At 43.7% G+C, this 18,983-nt stretch overlaps 2 protein-coding genes across 4 annotated transcripts in view; one reads left to right on the forward strand and one right to left on the reverse strand.

Annotated features, from left to right (window-relative positions):
* capns1b (calpain, small subunit 1 b) overlaps nt 1-3,728 on the reverse strand; it is an 8,715-nt gene extending 4,987 nt beyond the window's left edge. Inside the window, exons 1-5 of the mRNA XM_027280523.1 lie at nt 3,710-3,728; nt 3,345-3,415; nt 2,568-2,626; nt 2,444-2,480; nt 2,064-2,156 (exon numbers count right to left, since the gene is read on the reverse strand). Coding sequence (XP_027136324.1) covers nt 2,064-2,156; nt 2,444-2,480; nt 2,568-2,614 — 177 coding nt within the window. The 5' untranslated portion in view covers nt 2,615-2,626; nt 3,345-3,415; nt 3,710-3,728. The remainder of the gene's footprint in view (nt 1-2,063; nt 2,157-2,443; nt 2,481-2,567; nt 2,627-3,344; nt 3,416-3,709) is intronic.
* Nucleotides 3,729-4,715: 987 nt separating this feature from the next.
* Nucleotides 4,716-18,722, forward strand: LOC104930607 (transmembrane protein 87A). 3 transcript variants are annotated; one of them, XM_027280512.1, is made up of 21 exons: nt 4,716-4,922; nt 5,535-5,601; nt 5,697-5,782; nt 6,454-6,567; nt 6,660-6,731; nt 6,831-6,893; nt 7,019-7,069; nt 7,352-7,490; nt 7,655-7,716; nt 8,552-8,735; nt 8,816-8,915; nt 8,994-9,087; nt 9,167-9,244; nt 11,102-11,210; nt 11,287-11,345; nt 11,429-11,532; nt 11,614-11,687; nt 11,765-11,826; nt 11,980-12,032; nt 12,113-12,143; nt 16,051-18,722. In XM_027280512.1, exons 1-21 carry the CDS (start codon nt 4,785-4,787, stop codon nt 16,090-16,092), a joined length of 1,782 nt encoding a protein of 593 aa, XP_027136313.1. In that variant the 5' UTR covers nt 4,716-4,784; the 3' UTR covers nt 16,093-18,722. The 3 variants fall into 3 exon arrangements, with proteins under 3 accessions (XP_027136313.1, XP_027136314.1, XP_027136311.1); XM_027280513.1 differs by having other exon boundaries at nt 6,660-6,722; XM_027280510.1 differs by having other exon boundaries at nt 4,717-4,922; nt 6,660-6,737; nt 6,834-6,893.
* Nucleotides 18,723-18,983: the final 261 nt, after the last annotated feature.

Here is an 18,983-nt window from a genome sequence, read left to right on the forward strand (position 1 = left end):
CACTACAACTATTTCTATAACTACTATAACGACTACTACAACAGCCACTATGACTACAACAGTTACTACTGCTGCTGCTACTTCTACTACTAGTACTTCTAGTACTTCTACAACTTCTGTATAACAACTATTACTATTATGTAACATAACACTAAATATTTACGTTACTTTTCTAGTATGACGAGTACTGCTTCTGTTACTACAAGAACTACGACTGGTTCTGTTTTTACTTCTGCAGTCTGACCCCACCCACAGGTGGGTGTTGTTAGGTATTTACTACAAACACCTTCATCATCTTCATCGTCACTCTCACTGAACGTCTGCTAGGTCAGAGAATTCACACAGAGTTCTGGTCTTAGTCCTGGTCTTGGTCTTAGTCCTGGTCTTGGTCTGGTCTGGTCTGGTCTAACTGGTGTACACGCCCCTCTGATGAGTCAGAAAACCTCAAACATGAACAACAACGCCCTGAAGTACGAGAGGAGACTCCCCACCAGACAATGACAGGAATGTGTGTGTGTGTGTGTGTGTGTGTGTGTGTGTGTGTGTGTAGCACACCCTGCTCTTGCTCATTTGAAGACAGTTTCACTGTTTACAGACACGGAAACAAGTCTTTGAACTCATCGCGGCTCTGAGCGAGGTTTAACCCTTTCACACTCCAACTCCCAGAATGCCACTGGGCACTGAGACAAACATAAGCTAACGTTAAAACAACGTTTAAAAGTGGATAATTTATTTATAATTGAATCTAATCAGTGTTTAATTATCGTCGACTGAGACGACTTCTTCTCTCAAACTTCATTTGAACGTTAATTAAGTTGATTATGTTGTTTCACAGTTCATGTTGTATTTCATTTAAAACAATCAGCATTTCTCTCAAATGTAATCTGATTACAAGTTCCCAGAAGTCTATAAATATCTTTTATCATGTCAGAAGAAAGAGAAGCTGTCTTCAAGTATTTCTGTGTCGTCGGAGTAATCGATTACTTGTCCTGCTCTGTTATTTGAATGTTTAAAGACGAACAGATCTGAAGATTTCTTTGTTTGTCTCTGAACGTTGGACATCAGGTGAACCGGCCCGTCCTGACGGAGGAGCAGACAAAGAGAGGCGGAGGTGGAAGGTGTGGAAGGTGTGGTTTGGAATGTGGCCGACAGCAGACAGACAGACAGACAGACAGACAGACAGACAGACAGACAGGTGTGGTGAGCGGTGAAAGATCAGGTGAAAGGCTGAAAGACGACCGACAGAGAGAGACAGTTTAAAAACCTCGTTTATCCTGATACCTGGAACTGGAACAGGTTAATAATTAATAAACGATTAAAACACTAAACGTGACACAAACACAGAGTTTAAACTGTAATAAATAATAATTCATTATAAAGAGTTTGATTCGAACTTTTCCGCTCAGTTTAAAATTAAAGATGAAAGTTTCATTTTCTGGATTATAATCTGACTGTGATTCCAGGACTTCCTCTTTAAGTTTTTGCACATTTTCAAGGATCTCAAATCACCAAAAGAAACATTTGGTGAACACGAGTTATGATGGGAAATGTAGTTCGAGCATTCTGACCTATGAATTATTACATAATTACTCTGAATCATAAATTCTTCTTTAAGCTAACGAGGTGAGAACTTTGATATTTGATGGCTTCAGTTTTCCTGGAGGATTTTTAACCACTTAAATATCTAATTCAAGCACTTTCCAGGGACTTTCCAGGTCAAATTCCCTCAAGTTCAAGGACCAAACAGCAGCACAGTTTGATACAGGGTTAGCAGACAGTGTGTGCCCTTGCAGGTCTGTAAATTCAAGCACTTTCAATGTCTGTTTTTCAAGGATTTCAAGGATCCGTTGATTCAGAGTAGTCGTGTAAACAGACGAGGTCTGATGTAAACAGCTCATTATGCTGTAATTACAGCAGAGACCAAAGTCTGCGGTTTGTCGTGAGACCAGTCACGTGATCCTCAGACTGTGAACCGACATCAGAACCAGAACCAGAACCAGAACCTGGACCAGAACCTGCATCAGTGACACGTTCAGGGTCAAACATAAACATCGTGGACTCACGTCTCCGGCCAGCTGGTGGAAAACTTTCCGAAACTGTTTCTCCTCATCGTTCTCGTGAGCCTCGGCGAAGTTCAGAGGTCTGCGAGGTGGAGGCTGAACACACACACACACACACACACACACACACACACACACACAAAGAGTTACTGTTAGGTCACACACACACACAGTAAACGTTCAGTTTGTGTTTGTTTGCTTATGAAATCTTCCAGTCGCAGTGATGTCGTAACATCATGAAATATTTCTTACAGGCCTTCAGGACTAAACTCAAGCACTTTCACTGTGTATTTTCAAGGATTTCAAGGCCCTTTGGGAACCATATTTAACTCGTGTCTCATGCAGAAGAAGAAGAAGAAGAAGACGTTGCTGTCGGTGCTCACCGGGTCTGACGGGATGAACTGGTTGACGTCGATGTTGCTGTCGGAGGAAGAGGCAGAGGGGGGCCACAGTTAGCCTAGCTTAGCACAAAGACTGGAAGCGGAGGGAAACTGTTAGCCTGCTCACCTGACAATGTTGATGATGCCGCTGATGAACGAGTTCACCTTGAACATGTTGACGTCTGTCTGAGGGGTGAAACCAAGGAAACAGGGCGGTTACTATGGTAACAGCTGAATCCTTATGATGCTGAATTGATCTGATATCGATCACAATCTACTGATCATGATTCATGATTTCAGTGATTTAAAGTGATTTAAAGTGATTTGGGGGTTTTAACACGTTAGTTTAAGTTTTTAAAGACGTATTAGAAAATAAAGGCAGCTCATTTTTCAAAGTAAAAGTTGAATTAATCCATAGAAAGTCTGATTTTATTACAGACAAACGATCAAAGACTGATCGATTATTTCACATAAAAACACCAAAATATTCAAATGTTTCAGAATTCAGTTTCCTGTTTGGTTATTACTTGATCTGATTTTATTTTGGAGGTTTAATGAGTTCATTAATTATTGAAAACTGTCATTAATCAACTAAAAAACATCAGATCAGATTTCAAATCTTAGAACTCTTATGAACTCTCTGCCTGTCCTTCCTGTGGTAATAAAGTACTTTTACCGTCTGATATCTGACTTAAATAAAGTATCCGAGTACTTCTTGATGAGTCTGCAGCAGCACAGTAACGAGTTATTTGAACGTTTTCTTTGGGTTTGCTGAGTGTTCTTGCAGGCGAAGCTCAGACACTCAGACACTCAGACGTCCAACGGCTCCTGAACTCACCTCAGACTTCAGTTTACGCTGCACAAACGTTAAAGAAACGTTTTTTAAAAGTTTTCTGACACTTACCGAGACTTGTGAAGGACTGACGGAGGCTGACGGAGGCTGACGGAGGAGCGAGGTGCAGTCACACTGAGAGACTGAGGCAGAGAGGCAGAGAGCGGCAGATATTCAGGCTGCAGGAACCTCCCACAGAAACCAGTCCAGCAGAAACAACAGGTCCTTTAATGCACCACCAGCCACACCTATCACACACACACACACACACACACACACACACACACACACACACACACACACACACACACAGGACTCCGGGTCCTAATGCCCGCCCACTCTCAGGGTGGAGACCACACATACAGTAAACAGATGATGGTGCGTTCACGGGTCTATCTGACAGTAAACGTTGAATAAAAGATGAAAACTGGATTTACCTGAGCTGCCGCCCCTCACCTGAGCTCCACCTGCAGATCATCAAACACACAAATATGTAAAGTATGTCCTTTGTTGTTGTTGTGGGTGTGACGTGTTTACGTTTAGCCACGCCCTCTGATGTCTGACTTCCTGTATGGGACCCTGAACGCACCATGACGTGGAATTTGAACCTTTTTAGCAAAAAAAAGTTTTATTTTGAAATTCACCAGAAATGCACGCGTATATCGGCGGGTTAGAACGGCTGTTACCATAGTAACACTTCCGGTCGACTCTTTCACAATAAATCTACGTTATTTTTTTATTTAATTTAATTATTTTTTCTGAGGTTATAAACGACCGAAACTTTATTTATTTATTTATTTATTTATTTATTTATTGTTTGGCGGTTAAACTTTCACTGTTACTGCACGTCACACGCGGAGATGTTGTTGATTCACGCTCCACAGGTGAGTTCAGTTCCAAATTACCTGTCTGTGCAACAAGAGAAGACGTTCACCGTCCAAACACGACAGGTATTTATATTATATATATTATTTATTAGTAATATTTATTATTTATTGTATTGATTATTTATTATTTAGATACTTTATTATTATTTATGTATCAGTCACAGGTGAGCTCTGTAAACAAACATCTCTTCTTGTCAAATAAACAAATAAAATCATTAAATGAATTAAAAACATGAACTGACGTCATTGTATTAATCTGTGGTGCGTTCACGGCCCTCTCGCGGCCGCAGTGAGTAACTACACTGACGTCTGTCAAACTAGACACCACTTCCTGTTAAGCCCTTCAAAATAAAGCTAAAGTTACCAAACTACGAATGAATAAACTGGAATTAAACGATCGCATTAATAGCTCCCTGTCGGGGCTACAACTTCAACATTGTAATACAATACATTACAATACATGAGTAATAATGTAACTGTATACTTGTATGTTTTTAAACTAAATAAATCAACATATACACACGTAAATCTTGAAACGCCCACTGCTCCTGAACGCATCATCCGGAACGCCAGCCGGAACCGGGAAGTGAGTCTGTTGTGAGCTGGGCTCTTCCTGCTTGTTGACATGTCGAGCCGTGCTGGTCCGGACCGAGCCGGGCCGGGACTCCGGTCCTCTGCGGTGCTCCTGCTGCTGCTGACGGGTCTGATCGGGCCGGTCCGAGCCGTGTCCGAACGGGGGAAATGGACCGTGGACATCGACAGCGTGAGTGTTATAAACACGTTGTTTTAACGTTGTAAACAGGTTAGAGAGGGAGCTAACGGTGTTAGCAACAAGCTAACCACTAAAAATATAAATATTCATTTATTTAAAGGTCCAGTGTGTCAGGCTAATCTGAGCTAATGCTAATCCAAATATGGGCAAAAGGGCGGAGCCAGGTTACTGAAACCTGACACCTGTGACGAAAACTGTGTCTAAAACCTGGACATAGTCTCCGTGACGTCCCCGCAGACTGTCTAAAACCTGGACGTGGTCTCCGTGATGTCCCTGCAGACTGTCTCGTGTTAGAGACTATCACTAATATTATAAATCGTTTGTCCGGCTCTTTGTTCTCGCTCTGTTTGTCTTCTCAGGGTGCGTCGTGGTTCATGTGCAAACATCGCGTCATTCACAGTTTGATGAAGGAAGCAATAAACTCTCAGATGACGACCGTGAACGCTCAGTTCGTTGAACGTTGACAGTCAAACTTTTGCCTCAGAGATCGTCGTAAACTTCGACTCCATTTGTCTTTCCGCTCTTCAAACATCAGCTCTGATTCCAAACAAACCAAAGATTTGAAAAACAAGTTTCTCTAAAGTTTGTTTGTGTTTGTTTCAGGAGACTCCGAGGAAGCAGATCTTCTTCACGAAAACTCTCTTCAACAACTCCTTCATCCGCATCAAATGTGAGTTCCTTCTTCTTCAGTTCATCACCTCCGTCACCACAAACACTTCTTTAACTCTCCGTCCTGTTGTTCAACCTGATGTTTGTGTCTGACAGTAGAAAACTGTACCTCGACGGTCCAGCTCAACGTGTCCTGGTACCTGAGGAACTCGCACTGCTACGACGAAGTCTTCAGCCTCAACGTGAGGAAACCTGTTTTTACTCTCTCAGTACAGCTGTGCACAACTCATTATGTTACTGATGATCAGAAACCTAGGAGCCTCAAACCACCTCTTCTTCTTCTTGGTGATCCAAAACATTTAAAAGTCTAGTTGTTGTTTTAGTCGTCATATTCGGATAATTGGTCCCACAAAACGCTCTGGTAGGAACTGGTAGGACATTCTATCAACAGACAGAAAAGTTTGGATCGTCCTGAGCGTACGGGCGGCAGAGCCAGGAGGAAGAACCGGAGACTGCTTCGTGGTCAGCGTTAGAGATTTAGAGAGCAGGCGAGCTTCTGGATCATCTGAAGGGGTTTCACTGTGCAGGCTGGAGGCTCGACCGGGCGACTTTGGACCATGTCCTGTGGAAACTACGCGGCGATGTGTGTCGTTGCTCGTTGACATTTTCAGGCTCACGTTGCGTAGGTATCGTGGTCGTCGTGGTCTTTAAACATCCGTAGACCTCACACCTGTCCCGTAACAAAGACAAGCGTCACTATAAACATCACGCTGGGACGGCTGTCCTGTATCACCCGCTCCACCAACTTCTACCGTTTAGTGCCAACACCTGTGATTAATTAAGACCTCGTTATGACTCTTTACTGATCTGACCGTGTTATGTTAATATTCATAACTCCTCTGTGCCGCCACAGGCGACGAGAGCGGCGGGTTACTTCGGCTCCAAGGACGTCCTGCCAGGTGGAGGAAGTGGATATTATGTTTTTCACCAATATCCTGCCATCGAGTGCAAACAGAACCCCAACATGGTGATTCACACACACACACACACACACACACACACACACACACACGGTGCAAACAGACCAGTCACAAAGTGTGTGTTTGTTTTATGACACAGTTTGGCCTGGAAGTCTTTGACAAGGAAAGACGGCTGACAGAGGTGCAACAACAACAACAACAACAACAACAACAACAGGTGAGAGAGAGACTAACTAGACGACGCCGTCAAACTGGCTCGTCTGCAGGCGTGAAGCGTGAAACAAGAACGTGAAAACTTTTTGTTGTTTTTCAGCCGCCCACTGAGAAGACCCCAGGCAGGAGGAGGAGAGACGTGGTGCATCCAGAGCCAAAGGTGTGCATATCAAACGCACCCAGGCGAACAGACACAACGTAGAACCTGGAGGAACTTGTAGAACCTGTTGTTTCCTCTCTGTTCGTTCGAGTGTTTGATCCGTTCTCTGATTTTCTGTCTCTCAGCCGGCTGCAGTTCAAAAAGAAGGAGCTCGAGCAGAAGCAGGAAAAGTTAAAGTGAGTGAGTCTGTCGGGCTGATGGAATTAAACCTGCTTACAGCAGCTGGGAGAGGTTTGAACATACAGTATGTCCGGTATGAACTGAGCAAGACGTAATTAGTTTGCAGTGTCATCGGCCTCGTCGGCCCTAAATGCCGCGATGACATTTACATTTAGTCGTGTGGCTGACGCTTCTATACGAGGCGGCTTACAGGTGGATGACAGACAGAGCGGAGTGTCGTCTGCATACAGTGACACGATGAGTTACGTGAGCTGATGATCTGTGTTCACGTCCCACAGACGACACACTTCGATGCCGTGGCTAAGACCTGGGAGGACGGACCGTACATGTTCATCCTGAACGTCGGAGAAGTCAAAGTCAAAGACAAGGACCAAGCCCCCGACCCGGCCAAACCGCGACCACACTGGTCTCTACAGCGTCAGTAACACACACACACACTCCTAACCTTCAGTTGACACAGTTTAGCTTCCTCATATAACAAACTATCCTCAGAGCATGATCTGACATGAGTAGCTGTAGTTGTAGTCAGTTGTGGTCACGTTGCTCCTCGTTGTCCTGACGGCGTCTGTTTGTGTCTCCAGTCCAGATCAGCATGATCGGTCCTCATGAATACATATCAGCCTCTGAGTGGCCTCTGATGGTGGTAAGAACTCAAACACAACACAACCAAAGTCAAACGTGTTTAAAGGATGAGTCTGGTGTTATCGTATGAGAACAAAGCGACCTCCGACTTCCTGTCTGTGGCTTCACTGATGACTGAAATAGGTCACAGAGAGAGCTTACACCTTACACAAAGAACTAAATGTTTTATAGAAGCCAAAACGCTGAACGAACAGACACAAAGAGAAACAAACTTGATAGTCTCGCGTCTCTGTGACAACCTGACAAGGAAAGAAACAACTTCCACGTATTGAATTAATGCCGAAGGCTCAAATAATTAAAGTTTGTTGTAGACAGAGTTTCACAAAGTTGCATTAGGAGAAACAACTCTAATGATTGCTCAAAGGCCTGGTGACTTTCTCCAAAGGCGACAAAGAAGTTGCCTATATCGGTTACTGTTTACTTCGTAAGATCTGACACATTTCCCATCAATCAAATCTTTCTTCTTTCATAAATTCAGTGTAAATATGTTGAAACACCCTGAAAACTTTAGTAACAGAGTATGCTGCAACAAACGAGGACAGAAACGACTTCCTGTGTCGAATTCACAAGAAGATGAATCATTTAGGAAGTTCCTCGTCACTCAACAACTCTCAAAAACTTTAAAGGGAGTCTGTTGATATCGAGGTTGCTTATCTCAGCAGGTAAAACAGGTGAAAGAGTCCATTGACGTCAGTTAAGTAGACGTCCTTCAGTGTGCACCAGGACCAGTCTCAGACCGCCTCGTTCTGTCTCGTGGTTGCATTTAGAGCTGCCCACTTGTAATAAGTCTGGAGTACAGACGGATCCTTTAAAGCATCTTTCATCCTTGTCCCCAGTTCTACATGGTGATGTGCATCATGTACGTGCTGCTGGCGGTGTTGTGGTTGGTCCTGTCGGCGTGTTACTGGAGGGATCTGCTCAGGATCCAGTTCTGGATCGGGGGCGTCATCTTCCTGGGCATGCTGGAGAAAGCCGTTTACTACGCCGAGTTCCAGAGCATCCGATACGACGGCCTGTCAGGTAGGTTACGACACAGAGGAGACTTTCCCGGACCGATGGAGGTTGAGACGATAACGAGTTGTGGTGGTGTCGTCCTGCAGTGCACGGGGCGGTGGTGTTCGCCGAGGCGCTCTCAGCCGTGAAGAGGACTCTTGCCAGAGTGTTGGTGATCATTGCCAGTCTGGGATACGGCATCGTCAAGTGAGTCTCGCTCTTCGGACTCTCCTTCCATGAACGTTCGTATCTGTAACTAATGACGTGAGCGTCTTCTACACTCAGGCCCAGACTCGGAGCGTTGCTGCACAGAGTTGTCGGCGTCGGTCTGCTGTACTTGATCTTCTCCATCATCGAGGGGATCCTTCGAGTCAACGCCGTAAGTCAAACACTCACCGTGTGTGTGTGTGTGTGTGTGTGTGTGTGTGTGTGTGTGTCTAATCTGTTTCTCTCTGTAGGATCGAGGCGACAACACGAGCAGTACACTTTTGTGTGAAATAGTGCTGGCCTTCACTGACTCCTGTATTGTCTGGTGGATATCCTTTACAAAAACAAAGAAGGTCCCCAGCAGTCAGCCCAGCTCGGCGTCTGTCTTTCAGCCTTTTGTTTCTCTTCTTGGCTTCCTCTGTCAACGTCCTCTTCACTCTCTTCTCCTCTGCCACTATGTCCATAAACGCTGGGCTTGAAAGCTTCTTCTTCTTCTTCTTCTTCTTCTTCTTCTTCTTCTCGGTGGTCCAAAACACTTGTGGTACAAACACTAACCCTCCCCCTGGTGCTCTGAGCTCAGTCATTACATAACATGAACTAACAGCAGCTACGGTCGGCAGCAGTTCACTTCGCTGTCCGTCAGGAAACTCATCACAGTAACTTTAGTTTGTGACTGAGTTTGACGACGAGCAGCGTCAAGACGTCCGTCTGTCCGTCGTTCTGAGCTTCAGCACAGGTGTGCTGTGATCGTGGTAAAAGGTGTTTTTAAGGTTTCTGCTCCGCTGATTTGACTCCAGGATGTTTGAATGATGGGTAGTGGGAGTGGTTCGCTTGTGTTTGTGTTCTTCCCTCTCCTCCTGCTTCTTCTTCTTCTGTGGTTTTGTCTCCAGGCTGAAGATGATGTAGTTCTCCTGGCTGCTATTCCTCTGGCTGTGCTCGACTCTACCCTCTGCTGGTGGATATCCGCTTACTGCAGCCCCCCCCCTCCCCCTTTTTTGTGCTAATGAAAGTTTTTTTTTTTTTGTCTGTCGCACTTTTGTTCTGCTTTGTTCACCTGCGTGTTCACACAGAGTTCAATATCAGTTGTACAGATGTAGACAGATGTACAGTACCAGTCAAACGTTTGGAGACCTTCTAATTCAGACTTCAGAACTATGACATAACACGAGGTCAACACCTGGAATAGTTTTAAATTAACAGCTGTGCCTCGTCAAAGGTTAATTACTGAAAGTTCTTGCCTTGTGTTGGCATTCAACGACCGTAATAATCCAGATTGTGGCAAGAACAGCTTGACTAAGTGTCAATCAACAGTCCATCATCACTTTCAGTCAACAACTTTGACACGAAAACCATCAAACACTTCGATGGAACTCATGCGGACTCTCCAGAAGAGGAAAGACCGAGAGTTAGGTCAAGTTCATCACAGTTAGCAGCCTCACAAATCAGCTCAGGTAGCAGAAACATCAAGTCAACATCAAGTGTTCAGACGAGACCTTCATCGTCTGAATGACTGCAAACAAACCACGACTGAAGGAGAAGAAGAAGACAAACACATGAAGGGACATTAGACCAGTGGGAATCTGGATGGTATCTGCATGTGTGGTTCCCACCCGTGATGGTGTGGATGGTGCTTCATTGAGATGCAGATGATGGTTTGAGATTAGTGGGACCATCGTAATCTCTGTAAGGGCTCCACAGTCACCTGACCTAAACCCAGCTGAGATGGTTCGGGATGAGTTGGACCACACCGTGAAGGAGAAGCAGGCTGACTGATGAGCAATGATCGAACAGGAAGAAGCCATTAGTTCACCAGAGGCCTTCAAAGATCCACAGTGCCCTTCCTTCTGAGAAGTTCACCTACTTTCTCTGAAGGCGTATTTCAGGTGGAATTGAACCCAAACCCACTCGGCATATAGAGACTGTAGCGAAACCCTTCCAGGCGACGACCTCGTGAAGCCGATTGAACGAACGCTAAGAGGGTCCAAACTTTGACTGGAGGTGTAAAAACAAACTGCGTCTTCTTCCAGGCTGGTGTCGTCGTCGTTGTAACGCTTCATCTCGTCTGTTGTACAAACACAAACATCCAAACTGAGTTCAGGTTACTGATGATGAGGCAGAACTTTAACTGAGTTATTCCAGCTGCTAGTTTTCTTTATTTTTACGTTCCTTGACCGTGTCGTCGTCACATCTTCGTGAGTCTGGCTCAGACGATGAAGCTGCTGAAGCTGAGGAGGAACGTGGTGAAGCTCTCGCTCTACAGACACTTCACCAACACGCTCATCTTCGCCGTCATAGGTACGAAAACGACATCGTCTGTTTGTGTTTGTCCAGACCCGTTTCACGTCGTTTTAAATCTTTGTTTGTTTTTCAGCGTCTGTCATCTTCATCATCTGGACCACAAAGACCTTCAGGATGTCGAAATGCCAGTCTGTAAGTATGAGTTCTGATCCAGGAGATCAAGAAGTCGATGAATAAATGTATTTAATCTTCAATTAAAAAAAAACTCTGTGCAGGACTGGAGGGAGCTGTGGATCGTCGACGCCTTCTGGCGCTTCTTGTTCTCCATCATCTTATTGGCCATCATGTTCCTATGGCGACCGTCAGCCAATAACCAGAGGTAGGAATCAGATTTTTTCCGATTTTCAGTTTGTCTCTTTTTAACTGTGAAGTAAATCCATCGTCTCTCTCTCTTTGTCAGATACGCCTTCAGTCCTCTGCTGGACGAAGAGAGCGAGGAAGAGGAGAAGGAGCCCATGATGAACGAGGCCTTCGGTCAGAAACTTTCCTCCTTCCTTCCTTTCCTTCCTTACTTGTTGCTAAGATAACTGCTAACTGCTTTGTGTCTGCAGAGGGGATGAAGATGAGGGGCATGAAGAACGAGAGCAACGGTTCAGCCAAGGTCAACAAAGTGGTGAGTGACGACGAAACATCGTCCGTCTCGTAAACCTCGGCTCTGATTCGCCGATCTCTGTGAATCTAAACAACAGCAAACAAAACGACCTTTAAAGTAATCAGAGTAACTCAGTAATAACACGTGGATCATCATCAGCTCGTTGTTTTCCAGGATGAGGATCTGAAATGGGTCGAGGAGAACATCCCTTCATCTATGGCCGACGTGTAAGTCATCAGAAATGATCATAAATCTAAAAATATAGATTTAAATTTGATGCTGAGCGTCTCGTTTCTCGTCCTCACAGCGCTCTGCCGCCCCTGCTGGACTCTGACGAGGTGAGTCTGTCCGGCCTTCTCACTTCGTTGCTGAACTGTAGAGACTGACGAGATGAAAGTTCGGGTTGTTTCAGGGAAAACAGAGTTTAGATAAATAAGTTGTATTTAGTATATGAAGTGTTAAACGTGGATGAGTTTGGTCACAGGATCTCTGAGTCTTCGTAAAAGTAAAAAGATTTTAAATAGTATTCAGTAAAATTGAGGTCGAGCGTCAGAGTAAATCCAGAAGATTTCCACATCTAACTCTAAAGTTGATGATTGTTGTAGTTTTAGTTTGAATGAAGTGTTTCGATGTTTCGAGGTAAAGTCTTTTTAAACGCAGTGATGTAACAGCTGTTTACTCTTAAAAGTTTATCTCCTTAATGTTGTCGGACTGTTATAGTCCCTGTGTAGAGTGTGGGTAGAGTAACGTAAGGAGTAGACCAGTAATCACAGTCACAGGTGTTACATGCAAAAAGGTGTTTCTCTTCAGCGTGAACTACCTGAACTGTACAACAACAGAAAGACAATTACAAATCCATAAACTCCTAAACCGACCGAAACAGAAGGAACTTGCATGAAAGGAAAAGTCAGTTCAGTCCGACTGCGTCTGCTGAAACTTTGAGGCACAAACGAAGACGGCACAGCCAGCCTCTCTCAGCCTGACTTATATCGACCTCACAATCAGCTGATTGACAGCAGCTTGGTTTGATCCGCCTCAAAGACCCGGAGACAAAAAATCAGGAGATCACACTGAGTGAGAAAGAAGATGTCGCTGTCTGTAACCGACACTTAGAAGAAGAATGTGAGCAAAACCAAACTTTCATCGTGTCGTACTTTGACCTGGTCGTCTTACGTTACAGTCGGTTTCATGCCCGCTGGCTTCGGATCAGTTTCAAAACTTCCTGTTGTTCCTGTGAGAATCAGTTTTCTTTTAATTTACTTAAGCTGACAGAAAAATGTCTTCAGCTTCTGCAACAATATGATTCATGTGTTCAAACACACAGGAGCTCATTTAAACATTCAGGTTAAATAACATCCATCACAGATTTCTTCAGGTTTTCTTTGTCTCGGATCGTCTCTGTGGTTCTGACCGTGAGCGACAGAGGGCGCCAGACGCCGCGCAGAGAGCAGCTGTTGCCACGGTTACATCACACTGTTGTTTATCCCTCTCCTCTGTTGTCATGGCGAGGAGAACAATGTGACGGCGGCGATGTGTTTATGTGTGATGATTAAAAACAACCAATAATAATCTAGATAATAACAATGTTTCATGTAATTGATCAGAAAACATCAAATCATTGATTGATTTAGTTTTTTATCAAGTCTGATTTTTTTATGTTTAATTTCTCTTATTTCTCTTTTATCGACCGATTTCTGCATCATTTTTCAGATCGTTCACTCTTTGATCTCCAAACGGAGACTTGTTTTTTTTAAGCGATGCATCAATCAACAAAGTGCCTCTTATGTAAAAATCAATTTCTTACGTAACACAGATATTAGAAAGGCTTTACAGCCGCTCTGCTGTGAGGAATGTACAAAGGAAGGACGGACGGACGTGAACGAGCGAAAGAAGACAAAGAAAGATCGGCTCAGATCACACACACACACACACACACACACACACACACACTGCAGGCTGGGAGTGAACACTAACAATGTAATGAATCTCCCTCATTAGAGGATGAAATTAAGGGGAAGTAACTGTCTTAACTCCCCACTGTTCACGTCCTTATGGCAGATTATGTAACACTCTTGTTTATCGAGGAGGTGGAAATCTGACCTGAACCTGCTCGTTATCCCCGTTATGACAAATTATCTAATTCATCACGATCAAGGAGGCTGTTAAAGGGAAATGTTACCCCCCCCCTGCATGTACTCTGAGTCTGAATGAATCCTATTAACCATCAGAGCTCTCGTTATCGGCCCGTGCAGAGGGAAGTGTAACACACTATACAGTGTGCTGTGAAATATATTTGAATATATTAAAAATAAGTTCAAACATTTGCTATTGAACGAGAAATGTAGAGACAGAAATAATGGTGTCAGAGGAGTTGGGTTGCAAAGGGGCGGAAAGTTTCCGGTAAATTTACATGGGAAGTTAAGGAAATATTCCGAATCGGAAACTCCAAATGGAATTAACTGTAAAATTGGGGGTAATTGAAACAAAGTGCATCATATCCAAACATAAATCTAAACATGCAAAATAAAACAGATTTATTTCAACAGTAGAACTTTATCAAGTTTTAATTATTTTATTGAACAATATTCTGTAGTCCACAGACTCACATGTGTGTCTTCATCAGTCTCTGTGTGCTCTGGGCTCTAAAGTGTGGTCCAGGTACAGAGATCACCTGTGCAGGTAGAGGGGGCGTGGCCTCAGCAGCCCTGCAGTAAGCAGTGTGCTATGTGCATGTGACTGAGGAAGAGCAGATATTCAACCTGCATGAGATCTGGTTGTTTTAGTCAAAATTATGTTAAAATATATTTTCCACAACTATATTTAAGTTCACTGTCAAAGTAAATTCCCGTGTTCATTCCCATAAATTTTTAATTTCCATGGAAAGTTTCCAACTTCCAACAAATTCCCAGAATTTTGCAACCCTACAGAGAAGTGAGTGATCTAAAAATAGTCCCATAGCACTCAGCGCTCATGGAATCAAGTCCCTGTAGATAAAATGTGTAATACTTTTTATTTTTGTGAACAAATCCTCTAAAACCCCAAAACAACACGCGACAGAACGCGTCACATCCATGCCCTCACCTACTGCTCATCTCGTGAATCAGCTCCTAACGCGATGATGCAAACAAGCTGCTCGGGATCTGGTTAAAATGTGCGTCACGCTCTGAGTGTAGACGGTTAAGTTGCTCTTTAAGGGGAAATTGCTGCTTTTCCTCCTCTCCTCTCGATCTGACACAGATTCAGACGTAATTAAATCACAAATAACAGAGTGAGACTTTGTTGGGGGAGAAATGAAAGGGCTCATTGACATTTAAAAAAAAACATCCATCACTTCTCCATCACATTCTCCATCAGTCTGCAGAAAATGTTAAATTAGTGTTGAAACCCCAAAAACAGCAGACGTAGCTCTCCTTGTTGAAACTGAACAAATTGGCTTCTTCATGTCGACCGTGATCTCGTGTCATCCGTCAGGTCTGCGACAAGAAGAATCGTCTTAACAATATCGAGGGAAGATGGAGAATGAAATACTGAGACGATGGAGGGAGAGCAGAGGGGAAAAAGAGTCGATGCACAACAGTAATAAACATTACGTCCTCTCCATCACGAACAATGTCACCTGATTTTGAGTGTAGGCAAGAAAAACACAAGAACGGCAACATTAGGTCAGCCAGAGGTTTCTGAAAAGGACGTTTCCAAACTAGAGTTTGGGATTCCAGCCAGAGAAGTGAAGCTGACTTTCTGGAGAGCCGAACAAGCAAGCAAGGTCAGCAGACCCAGCAGCAGCTGATATCACTGACTAGTCCAGCTCGGCGTCTGTCTTTCAGCCTTTTATTTCACCAAGCTCTCACCAACCACTAAAAGTCAGTCCCACATTTGACCCACTGGGCCAATGACCTCGAAACTGAGCCTGAATCATGGACGTGGACTTTGCTGATCTAAAGTCATCAAGGAGATTTCAATATTTCAATCCATTTTTATTCAAATTTGTAGTAACTCATGATTGTATTGAAATATCAACCTGAAACTCGAGATGAGTTCAGGAGGGTTCACTAAGCTTAGGGTGGAAATGGGAAAAGTTGATGGCCGAGTCCGACTTGCCAACAGTGTTGGGTTTTCAAGTGGTTCTTGCACCCAAATTCTGCCAATCTGTTTGGACTCCATCATGTTTGATGAGTAAAGACAGAAATGAATGTTTCCAATCAGAAACCAAGAAGTCCTTCATTGGCGGTGTGTTTTCTGTTGCAGGAAACCTTGACGACCAAGTTCGAGATGTCTAAGATGGAGTAAAGCCGAAGAGAAAGACGGACGAATGGAGGGAACATGGACGGATGAATAAAAGAGAGAGATGTCTGATGTGTGGAGGTATAGATGAACTGACAGATGAACGAGGGAACGCAGAGAAGAACGAGTGTTTGCTTTACGAGACGGTGGCGTCGGTATGTGATTCAATCCCTGAATTTATGAGCTTTGTAAGCCTTGACTGTACATACACTGGGAGAAATATCGATCACAGCGGCACACAGAACCTTTTTATTTTTTATTTTTATTGCCTGTTTGTATTTATATTTCTATATATATAAATATAAATCTATATATATACAGTATATTTTGACAGATTTGATGTTGAGGTTCTCTGCTTTAGAGCGGCTCGCTTGCCTTTTCACTGTTTACATGCAGAAATGTGATTATTATAATTCTGTTTTTCCAACGTTGCCTCCTCAGACGTGTTTGTCTGTTTGTTGTACTTGTCACAGTTTGGTTTTTTATGTTGGTGGACTGACCCGACCTGTTTGATCCGGATCTTTTCCACCTGTAGAGAAAAATATGGATGTAAATGTGAATTATTATTTCGTTCTTTGGTTTTGGAGTTTTGGACGTTCGTCAATGAATTTTTGGTTTTGGATCCAGCACAATTTGAATCATTAATGTTACAGACTATCTGCTGCATCTGGCTAATTAAAATCAAGATCTTTAATCAACTTTGATGACACTCACCGGTTTCACGTCTCTTTACGTCATTTTTGATGACGATGTTTGTTCAGACGACAGACCGTCCCTGTTGTACATATCGTTGGGTATAGTTGGGTTTACATGTGCTCTAATGTTCCACCAATAATCAGAATAATCAGAATAATTAGAATAATCATGCTTCATGTAACCAACTCGATCAGAAGATGTTAAACCTTTAAATAATGTGAGAAAAACAGGAAGATGTCGTCTCACTGCGGTTGGAATAAGTCTCAGCCCCTCATAGGGTTATGAATAGCATTTATACTTCTGAGGGGTATAAATCCGTAGCGTGAAACATAATCCGCTCCTTCTGGTTTCTGCAAAATAAAAGCCCTCGACAGACACACTCCGTAACTGCTCATCAGAGGGAACTTAAGTTGATTTGATGCTCTAATCAGGACATCATGACACCAACAGGCCGTTGTTGATCGTCGGTTGCTGAACTGATGGTTGAGGCAGCTTGAAAAAGAGCCCTGATTGGCTGTTCAGCTAAATCCATTCTAGTTTTTATTATATTAATTTTTATCCATGCTCGCACCGCGGCCTCCAGGGCTCAACGACTGGATGGATTGTTTCATTTTGTAAAGACATGGAAGTTTCCCAAAATATTAATCCAGACTTTTACTGAAATATCTCAACAACTATTGTATTGGTGTCCATGAAGATGGGTGTAGATATCCCATGATGCTCCCTGTCCAAACACAAACTATATCAGCATTACAACAGGTGAACACTCGAGCCGTGAATCCAACAACGTCAGTTAAAGCATTGAAACTCCAACAATTCAATTTATGTAGCGTCATAAGAAAAGTTATCTCATGACACTGAAACAGAAACCTGTTAAAAGAAAGTCTCCAAGTCTTTTTGAAACTGATTCAGAAATCAGATCTTCCAGTTTCTGTACAAACATTTGCTACAGAAGACATAAAAGTCCCGTAACCACAGTACTGACAAATCCCAAGTATGATCTTGTATATGACAATATACCAACATGTCGCTAAACCAGACCGTCGTACCCGAGCGTCAAGCTCACCTCGAGGCCGAGGGAAACACGACATCAGCCAGACAGTTGTTTGACGGAGTGAGGCTCGGTGGACCAGGAGGAATCTTTCTGGTTTTAAATGAAACGTCTCAACAACTGTTGAATGGGTTGCCATGGACTAGAACTATTTTCATATCCAAAGCTTAGACCCACAGAGCTTGCCCGTCTGTGTACGTATCCGTCACCCGTCTGCTGTCTTTATCCGCTTGGTTACTTGTACACACACAGCCTCATGTAGTGTTTTCTATGGCCGCAGCCATTATCGCTTTGTGTGTCCACATGGACATATAGACTACACCGTGTGTGTGTGTGTGTGTGTGTGTGTGTGTGTGTGTGTGTTCCAGCCTGTCTGAATGGACTAAACGCTCCATACATCATCCAGCCCAGCCGCAGGGTAAAGTCCACTCTGCCTGTCTGCTCGCTGTTATCGGGAACATCAGATGAAATGTTTGGAGGCCTTCACGATAAAAGGGTTAGTTCGGTTATTTGAAGGCTGACGAGGTACTGATCGGACAGGAGCAGCAATAGTCATATTTAAAATATCTTCATGGAGACTGAAGATTCAAACAGCTCTTCCTGACTAACCAAAGCAGTTACAGCAGACTTCATTGACCATCGTAAAGAGAACACGGGAGTTTCTGGTCTGCAACGGTGGACCAGCAACCCCCATGTTCTCCGAGGTAAATTGCTGTTTTTGTCAATTAAGCCTGGAGGGTTGAAAGCGAGCATTGAGCGGTTCAGTTTCCCGACGGAAAGAGCTGTGGTAACGATGAAGCAGCGACACGTTCCAGCAGAACTGTGGCTGCTGGAGATGATCGCAGTTGTTCTAGATGTTTGGGATCCAAATCTGAGCAACGTTACCAAAGTCTGGAGGGCAAAATGCGTCATGTCCGTGATCCGGTACGATCCAGGTGTTTGACTGATACTGTCAGGTAGTACACCAACTATGGATCAGTACCTCAAATAACCTGCAGATACTGGTTCTGATTGAGGGTTTGTATTTTCTTACAGCTTCACTCATGGAGATGATCAGAATTAGAAACACAGTTCAGTTTGGATACGACATGTCAGGTAGTGTTTGCAGAGTTCAGAGCCAGCACGACTGACGATGAACTTAATGTAACGT

Source organism: Larimichthys crocea, chromosome VII (genome assembly GCF_000972845.2).
Source record: "Larimichthys crocea isolate SSNF chromosome VII, L_crocea_2.0, whole genome shotgun sequence".
Lineage (NCBI taxonomy): Eukaryota > Metazoa > Chordata > Actinopteri > Sciaenidae > Larimichthys > Larimichthys crocea.

Coding starts and splice junctions, on each gene's coding strand:
- LOC104930607 (XM_027280510.1), top strand. CDS start 4,785: ATGTCGAGCCGTGCTGGTCCGGACCGAGCCGGGCCGGGACTCCGGTCC. Junction 7,491..7,654: donor ACCACACTGGTCTCTACAGC/GTCAGTAACACA, acceptor TTGTGTCTCCAG/TCCAGATCAGCATGATCGGT. Junction 11,688..11,764: donor CATGATGAACGAGGCCTTCG/GTCAGAAACTTT, acceptor TTGTGTCTGCAG/AGGGGATGAAGATGAGGGGC.